Genomic DNA, 9,666 nt, shown 5'->3' with positions numbered 1-9,666 from the left:
AATTTAGACACACACTTACAAATGAAAAAATTTAAAAGAGCATGGATTTAAATGATATGACTAAATAATTTTTTACATTTGTGTGACCAAATAAATTTGATTTAGGTTTGTTTCTATGTAAGAATTGTTCTTGATATTCACCGTGGATAAAGCGTTGGATACAAACACAATACTTTTACCAGCTACGTGACCTCACAATTACTATTTATTAAACATATGATGACTTTTTTTTTATTTTTAAAGAATTAAACATATGACTATTTACGTATCCATCAACCTATACGACGATTCACACAAGTTCCATAAACATATCTGACAGTTTACCTCAATTTTATAACCAAGAATAATTGAACGGTTGAACTGTCATTCTGTCAATTACCTTTTCATGTATATGCCAGAAACCAGTTTATTTTACATATAAAATCATTTAATAGTGACATGGCAAACTAAACAGCTTAATGTTGTCAATTGCAATTGCAATTTCTTGTACCTGTCAAAACAAGTTCATTGAAATTGTTTTACAAGTTCATACTGGATAACCATAACTGTATAATAGTGTGGTTTGCACAGCTCTCATTAAATTAAATTAAACATTATGACTGACTTGTAAATTGTCCATATTTTATCAAATGCAGCCACATCAACAATTTATGTTGAGTTTGGAAAACGGATTATATTAGTAAAACAGTGAAAAACGTGAGGTGGAGAATCTAATACTTGGAACCATATGCAGTGTAGTGTAGTATATAAGTGATATTTTTTAAGACCAACGATGACAGTAAAACCACACAGCCAGTTAATCAAATATATACTTTACACCAGACGCATACTATCTTCACTATTTTTCTAGCTATAACCACGTGCGACAAACATAAATACTACACATAAACATGCTTCAAAGATATACATCTGTATATTAATGAAAATTGTACTCGAGCCAATTGCAGAATCAGAACTCTACATTGCATTTGAAGCACGTGATTGTATACAGCACCTACTCATACATGTGTCAAAAAGGGAATCAGCCTCTGATAGAATTAATCCAGAATATAAAATAAAAATAATATGCATGATGAATGAGACTGAGAGAAACTGACCATCTGGAAAATGAATAATCCAATCTCCAAGAAGCTTGTTGGACATATCTTTGACCAGACAAAGTGATTGACAGATGACATGCAAACTGACTCTTGATCGAATCAAAGGAAGTTCCTTTGAAAGTTTCCAGAATTAAACCTTGAAGATAATCCCTCAGACATGCCTTCTGCATCAAGTTTTACTTTCATCCTCCCAGCTCCCAGATCCTTTTCACGGTCCCATGGCTTCCATGGATGTTGACCCACCCATTCTCCCTTATCTGTCTGTTGGTTGGACTTTTTCTTGGATTTGCTAGCAACCTCTTCTCGATGTTTTTGCACCAACGTTTTTGATCGTTTTGCTTTGTTATATTTGTCCACCAAATCTGCATCCGTACTAGCCCTTTTCTTTTCTTCTTCGTTTGAGGCTAGTGCAGTGGCCTGATTGTATGCTTCCAAATAACTGCAGTGTAAAAATCATTTGTTTCCATAAAGCTATTGTAATCATGAAGTGGATTATACAGTTTGAAAGAAAGGAAAAACCATCAACCAAATCACATTCTAGATGGAAGAAGATACATACTTCATCTTTGCTTTCTGAGCTCTGTCAGTCGGGGTGTCTGTCCAAATACTAGTGTCTCCTCTACCTTCCTTTGTGCCCCGGCTAAATTGGGTCGATTGCATGCTCACACCACCAGGCTGAAGTGCATAAATACATGAACCAGTTATTTACCAAAATATCCAGAGTTATTTAAAAAACCATATTTCTATCCAACTCACTAATCTCTAGATCTTTCTTAATGGTCTCTCTTGTAATTTTTCTAGGTCTTCCTCTACCTCTAGTGATTTGACTACTATCCATCTAGTCTACTCTACTTACTACATAATCTACAAGTCTTCTCTCTACATGGCCAAACCACCTAAGCCTAGTTTCCACCATCTTTTCTACTATAGGTGTTACCCCAACTCTCTCTCTAATGTGGTCATTTCTAATCCTATCCTGTCTAGTCTTCCCCCACACATCCAACGCAACATCCTTATTTTCATGTTGGTTCTTGATAACCCAACACTCTGTCCTATACAACATCGCCTATCTTACAGTTGTCCAATAAAACTTTTCCTTCAACTTGAGTCATACTTTCGTATCATATATAATATCTGGGACCCTCCTTCATTTCAACCATTCAGCTTGAATTCAATAGTTTACATCCCCTGTTTCTGTCATTTTGCACTATGGCTCCAAGATATTTAAACCGCGTAACTTATGGTATAATATTTAAATCGTTTCTGTTAAAATTTGGGGCCTAACTCATCCTTACAAAACTGGCTTGTAAGGTGAGGAGTGCCTCCTCTTTATAAACTCTTCTCAAGAGTGTTATCTATCCGATGTGGGAATAAATCCACCCCCTCAAAGCCAACACAATGAAGGTGTTGGAGGCTGCAATTTAGGCGACTAGGGGCGGACAACAATAAAGGCGGAATTTCCAACAGTTTCATACATATGATAAGCGACTCAAATGAAAATAAATAAATTATATTACAGGAACTAAAACAAGAAAAAAAGTACAGTACAAGGACTAAAACAAATATCAAAGACTAAAATGAAAAATATATTATATGGATCATTTCAAGGGAAACATTATATGGACTAAAGCAAAAAAATTAGTATATTACACGAACAAAAAACATATTAAAGGCTATTCCTTTCAAAGATTTAGCAACATAACACTAGTAGAAGCTAAAACCCAAAAAGAAAACGCAAGATAAATACTAAGACCCAATATGAACCCAAGCTAGATTACAACTTTTAACTGGTACATACAAACTACAAAGTCAACCAGAATTTGTCAAGACCAATTCTATAGAAAGCTAAGCTAAACTGACCCAGAAAATTCCAAAATTCAATATGACCCACCATTCACTAAATATTATATAACTCTATTGTATTATAATTTCTTACTTAAACTACATTTTGACACTACTCTATTATATATCATATACAAGGGTTGTGTTTTCTCAAACTTCTTGTCTCCTACTGTACTTATAAAGCTTGCATAACAGCCAAAAGTAATTGACAGTACTTACTTTCCTCTCCGGAGGCAGTGTTGTCATCCATTCATCTCTTTTGGGATCCACTTTAACCTCTGTCTGTGCCAGAAGCTCATCATCGCCCTCCATGGATATACCTGTCATAGATTCCTAGAAATCAGATAGCAAAGTACACACGTAACAGCACCCAATAACACGTCCCTCCTTTTTTTTTAAGAAATCATTAATCCATATGCTAAAAGGGCATGTTATGTCATGCCAGACCACTTAGCAACCTTGTATAGTCACAAGACAAGACAATTACTCGGCACCAGAAGGGAAATGAGCATGCCAATATCATTCCAAACACGACAAATTAAACACTATCATTACTAAATTATCAGGAATATTTCTATTTATTAATTAATTAATTAATTGACATGTGATAATATAGTAAAGTACCGTCTCCCATCGGTAAAAGGTTAGATCATCACAATAGGCAACAAAGAAAGAATAAAAGAAGGCTTCTAATATGTGTGATTAACCTCTATTAACGACTATAATGAGGTAGATGTATTATTTAAAACAAATAGAAAAACTTCTCCACTGATTCACTCGTTACAACCTCTAAATATGTTTTTTACAACCTCCAAATAATATTAATATTTGTATTTTGAGATTAAACATGTTTTTTTCATAAAAAAAATGGAGAACTGTTGTGTTAGAAAATGTAATCTTCAACATTAACTGTCAATTATAACATCTCCTAACAGCAGGTTGCCCTTATAAGTTAGAACATCTATTGGAAAAACCAAGCCCCGCATAGATAAGGTCAGATAAAGTTTATAGAGAGTGGCCCCCTCACCTTACAAGTTGGTTTTGTAAGGATGAGTTAAAACCAAAAAAACAATATACTCCATTTACATCCACACAGCCAAGCCCAATAGTGTCGGGCCTGAGGCAGTGGGAAAAATTAAGTCCCACGTAGATTAAAGATAAGGCTTGATTAGTGTTTATATAGAGTGGCCCCTCACCTTAAAAGCCGGTTTTGTAAGGATGAGTTAAACCTAATAACATCTTCCAAGATAATTTGCATTTGCATTTGCTCTGAATTCATTTTCCTCTTCATTTACCCCCTTTCACATTTTACTTGGGAAATGGGGGCTAAAGTCTCTCCATGGTTTGATCCATTCTTGCACAAGCACATACCAATTGGGCATAACCGATCATCACAAGTTTTAATGTCCTTTTATTACAAGCATAACATCTTAATCTTACGATTGATTGTGTCTATTGTTATTCTTCTGACTTTCCCGTCCTAACTCCAATTTTTTCCTCTACATAAGTTCCTATCACTCATAGTAATGTTGGGCACTTTATGCAGAAAAAATGAATAACCTTGCCTGAACCAACAGCATCAAAAAGCTATACTGTTGGATAAAACACATGAATGACTTCTATATCATATTCCTAACACAAGCCCATCAACATTGCAAAAGCTCACCTTGAGATCTTCTCCACAGTGCAGCCTCTCGCATGACTTTAAGTTCAGCCTGCAGTCATGTGTGAAGGTATTAGGATTCCAAAACTAGCACCATTAGACAAGTAAGTTCAAATTACCTTTAAGTCCTCCTGTTCTTGCTTGAGTTTGATTTTCTCATCCATTTCTTTCCGCTACACAAAGCGCACACAATCCTTGTCAATTGATATTAAACAATCAAACAACATTGCATTGCAGATTGAAAGATCGGGAATAAAACAAAGAATCCAATTGATTAGACGTCAAACATGAGAACAACGGATTTGTGGAGGAAAAAATCAGATGCCAAAATAAAACATCATTTTAAATTTCAGAAATTTTATATGTAAAAATAAACGCTGAAGAGGTATATAACTTCCATGTTTAATGTCAAACTAATCCCTTATTCCCCATACTTTTGGTGGCATCAAACATGAAAGGAAGTAACAATATGGGTCAAGTGCAAGCAAATGCTAAAACCTTTTTCAAATGATTCCAGCCAAACGTTGCCCTAATTTACTAATTACTCAAATACACAGGTTCTGCTTTGCAAATGAATTTCAGTAAACTCGATGATTTCAAGCATTCAGGGTCCTTGCCACTGTCATATCTCATCAGCTCCCCAGGATCAGAAGCATTTGATGTATAATGTTGAAAGAGTCAAAACAAAAAAGAGGTTTCAAATTATAAGTCCTAGATAATAGGACTTCGGATAGAATAAGGGTCTGTTAGGATTAGCTTATTTGAGCTTATCTACAGACATAAACACTTGTGAGACTGCTTGTGAGATCTTATGGAAACAGCTTATGACATGTTCATAATCCGCTTTCAACTTATTTCCAAAATCTCTTCCAGATAGCTTATGAAAATAACTTGCAACTTATATAAAAAAAGTTTGACTTTATTTTATCTTTCGTTATGGAAATAGCTTATACATAGTAAGTGTTTATGCTATAAGCGCTTATCCAAACAGGGCCTAAAGGTAGATATGTGTGACTTATATTTTAGAAATGTAGATAACAATCTCCCTAGTTCAATTTCTAATTATCTAATTCCTATGTGTGACTTTAGTTTGACTTTATTTTATCTTTCGTTATGGAAATAGCTTATACATAATAAGTGTTTATGCTATAAGCACTTACCCAAACAGGGCCTAAAGGTAGATATGTGTGACTTATATTTTAGAAATGTAGATAACAATCTCCCTAGTTCAATTTCTAATTACCTAATTCCTATGTGTGACTTCAATAATGGATAGTGTTGTATTCTAATTTTCTTTATCAGTTAATAATACAAATTATATTTTTCCTTCCATTGATAACAACCAACCTAGGAACTCCTAAAGGTATAGATAAAGTGATTAATTGAGTACATGTCAATAAAAGAAAGACATTAAACCCACCTAAAATCCAACCAAAAGCTACGTTAACTTCAATAATAAACAAATCTCCTGCAAGGCTTACCTTTTCTGGATCTTGTAACTCTTTGAAAGCTTTATTTAATTTAATAAATGCTTGATTGGCTTGTGGATGAGAGCATTTATCTGGATGAACTAATAGTGATATCTTCCAGTACCTAAGAGAAATTAAAAGAGACAAGATTAGACAAAATAAATGTAAAATCCTGTCAAATGTAGTTGTATGATGGCATAATACTAGGTTGTTTTTGTTGTTATTTGTATAGAATATAGAACGGCACATATTTTAGTGGTTTTTCCTTTTCAGTTCCAAGCAGATACTTCAAAGTCAAAAACAAATTAGTTATGTCTAGTCACGTTTTGAATACCTTATTTACTGCAGTAAAATCATGTCTTAAGTTTGGAACAAGTTACTATTGTCTATACTTTGACCATAACATTATAACGATGATTTGAATTGAGAAGATTTTCACAAGAACTTAGGGGCGTTTGTTTCAAGGCATATATTTATATTCCCGGAAATACTATCAACAAGAATATTATTGCCACAAAGATTGTATGAGTACTTCTTATTCCTATGATTATTTTAAAAACTTTAGCTCAAAAATATATTTTTTTAAAGATGAGGTCAAATAAGGGAGAAAGTGGGAAGTTATGATTAGAAAAGTAAAAAATAAGTTCTGCTCTATTTCCGCGGGAGTATAAGATTTCCAACTTGCAAAAGAGAATAGAAATTGGGAAAAATACATGTTGAATTTAAATAACATCCAAGAATACTTCTTTATAACATCTACCAAATATGCGAATGTTACATTCCCAAGCTCACATTCTCAGGAAGAATTTCATATCACTTCAAACAAACACAGTCTTAATAACTTTTCAGGCAACAACCATATACCAATTAAGTGTGCTGGGGGGTGGAGACAGTTGAATCGGTTTCTAGAGTGATTATTATCAAAATATATTGCCAGAAACTGTTATTGCTTTGGTCAATAAAATAAACAGATAAAGGAAAGCATACTTTTTCTTTATGTTACCATCGGACATATTATGGTTAACTCCTAGAACATCATATGGGCTGTTGATCTCAACTTCCATTATCCTGGTGACCTGATACATGAACAGGTGATTACTAATACTTCCACATTCAATTACAAAATAAATATCTACAATTTAATTCAGTAATAAATCAACAGGAACAAGTAAACTGAGAATCAACAAGCTTCCCCCCTGATAATTCTTTTTTGTGAGAGAGAGAGAGAGAGAGAGAGAGAGAGATTGCAAAAACTCAAATGATCAATTGTCAAAAGGAAAAACCAAACATAAACAGATAATAAAAAAAAAACTATATAAAGATCCTCGTCTTCAGATAATCAAACTAATCCCCTAAGGAATCCATCACCAGAGGGAACCAAACTATTATGTCCTTAACAAAAACAAAAACATGTCTGGCTATTAAAGATTAATCCAACTTAATGCATCATCAAAAATCAGATAATGCCACCACATTAAACTGGATGGACATGCAGTTCACTTCAACTTAAGGAAGCCAATGGCTACATAATCAAGGAGACTGTAAAAAGCATATACCACCAAATTAAAGTTCTTTCTCATGTTCCTCAAATAAATTCTACACTTACAATTGAAATACCATGCTATCAATCATTAAACCCAATTTTACTTTAACACTTGAAGAACAAACAACAATTTGATCCTAATCGATAACAAGTGAGATTAAATACCTCTTCAAAACGTTCTGCTTCGTTAGCTGATTCTGCTTCAGAAACCATAGCAGGAGGTGGAGGTCCCACAAATAGTTCAGTATCGTCGTCCAAATCAGCTTCTCTAAAGACATGAGTTTGAAAATGTCATGAAGCATCATATGATACGAACTAAGACAACCAGGCCAGAAAACAGTCAACAAAAAAAAAACACTTTCAGACATCGGTACCTGAATTCATTTTGTGCTTCTGTTAATTTGGCAGCAGCAGCAAGTAACTCAGCAGACGGCATTGCAGGGCCAATCACCCTGCGCATAAAATACAAGTTAACCAATTATTAAAAAGAAAAAATATCTCAACAAAATCACTAAAGAGAATGGCAACCTTTTTCTAGGACCAACAGAATGATCCTCAGGAGGTTCTGTCGAATGGTCATCTACCATCTGCTCAGCTGAAACCGAACATGTTTCGGGAAATTCCGCAGAAGGATCAGCTTGATCATTCCCAGGATGCATAGATTGAATTAGAGGACCAACAACATCTAAAGTAGGGGAGGCTTTAGAAGGAAGTAAAAAAACTCTATCCCCATTTTCCTTAAGATTTAAGGAAATGAAAAGCCTCTTTAAATGCTTCACTAGAGATTTCTCTGATATATCCTTTATGTCCACAGCTTGTCCATTATCAATCATTTGCAATAACTAAATACAACATCACAAAAAAAAAAAAAAAAAAAAAAAAGACTCAAAATTCATTCAATTACTGTACAAATTATAAAAGTTCAAATTCATTCAATTAAGCTACCAATTGCTAAAAAAATCTCACTTAAGGGTATAATTTTTGCATAAATATACATTTCATCATGTGAACAATTACAACCCTAAAAATTAAATTTTTAAATTAAAAAAAGAGCGAAATATGTTGATACCTGCATCAAATCGTTGCCAACATTGGGAAACTCAGTCATCATTTCACGGAGTGCGATTTGGGGATGAATTTCATCTTCGGAAGATTGGGAGTCATCGGAATAGTGATGATGCCTCTTGGATTTTCTCCTATCTCTGTCTCTCCGTTTTCTCTTTTCCTTTCTCTTGCTCTCTCTTTCACGTTTGGAGCTTCCGTCGCTTTTTCTGCGTCGTTCCTTTTCACGGCGATGACGGCGGCGACGAGAAGAGTGGTCGGAGTCGGAATCGGAGTCAGTGCAGGGAGAGGATGAAGAAGGGGAGGTTGAATCACGCGAACGACGGTGCTTCTTGCGTTTGTCGCCCATTTTGGGATGCTGAAGCAGAGAAGAGGAGTTTCGTGAATCAAAGCAATGTTCGTAATTGTATGTATGTATCTGAGATGTTAGTGATGATTATTTTTCGTGTTTCTTCTTTCACCGCCCAACATATGCTTTTTACGGTTGTCTCGTCAAATTTCCCTTTTAACTCATATTTTTAAGGTTTAATTGCAGCTTTAATCCCCTTATTTTCATATTTATGTAAAATTGGTTCCTTTGGTTTAAAATTCGATGGTTCCGCCATCATATTTTTTAATTAAAAAAGTAATTTGATAGGTTTTAAATGTCGTAGTATATAATGTGAATATGATAAAATATTAACATCGATGAAAAATCTTAAGAAAATTTCTTTAAAAATTTCATTTAAAACATGTTATATCACCATATTTTAGACAAATTATTAAATAGAGGGACCAAAACTGTCGATTTTAAAACAGAGGATCAATTTTGCAAAATGGTGAAAATAGAATGACCAAAAAAATCATCCCAAAACCCCCTATTTTCTTTATAGTATATAACATAGATACAAAGAAAATAGCCTCTTTTGGGATATTTATTCTTCTTCATAAATTACCCTCAACTTTCAATGCAAATAACACATATAACAAATTGATAAGAGTAAATTC

The 9,666-nt window shown here is 34.0% G+C and overlaps 1 protein-coding gene across 1 annotated transcript; it reads right to left on the bottom strand.

The window, feature by feature from the left end:
- Positions 1 to 697: 697 nt before the first annotated feature.
- LOC25484968 (uncharacterized) lies at positions 698 to 9,141 on the bottom strand. Its single transcript, XM_039829893.1, has 12 exons — positions 8,687 to 9,141; positions 8,146 to 8,459; positions 7,992 to 8,069; positions 7,783 to 7,885; positions 7,062 to 7,150; positions 6,087 to 6,198; positions 4,725 to 4,778; positions 4,609 to 4,657; positions 3,162 to 3,262; positions 1,660 to 1,775; positions 1,098 to 1,539; positions 698 to 994 (listed from the first exon to the last, which is right to left on the bottom strand). Exons 1-11 carry the CDS (start codon positions 9,026 to 9,028, stop codon positions 1,200 to 1,202), a joined length of 1,698 nt encoding a protein of 565 aa, XP_039685827.1. The 5' UTR covers positions 9,029 to 9,141; the 3' UTR covers positions 698 to 994; positions 1,098 to 1,199.
- Between the last annotated feature and the right edge of the window lie 525 nt (positions 9,142 to 9,666).

This window comes from Medicago truncatula, chromosome 1 (genome assembly GCF_003473485.1).
Source record: "Medicago truncatula cultivar Jemalong A17 chromosome 1, MtrunA17r5.0-ANR, whole genome shotgun sequence".
In the NCBI taxonomy this organism is placed as follows: Eukaryota; Viridiplantae; Streptophyta; class Magnoliopsida; order Fabales; family Fabaceae; genus Medicago; species Medicago truncatula.
The sequence above is the reverse complement of the archived record's forward strand: the minus strand, read 5'-3'. Positions and strand labels throughout refer to the sequence as shown.

Bases quoted from the DNA above. Each gene is read 5' to 3' on its own strand.
- LOC25484968 (XM_039829893.1), bottom strand. From the start codon at position 9,028: ATGGGCGACAAACGCAAGAAGCACCGTCGTTCGCGTGATTCAACCTCC. The intron at 1,776-3,161 runs GTAAGTACTGTC...TATGCACTTCAG, and splicing joins CACTGCCTCCGGAGAGGAAA to CCTGGTGGTGTGAGCATGCA. The intron at 1,540-1,659 runs GTATGTATCTTC...TTTACACTGCAG, and splicing joins GCTCAGAAAGCAAAGATGAA to TTATTTGGAAGCATACAATC.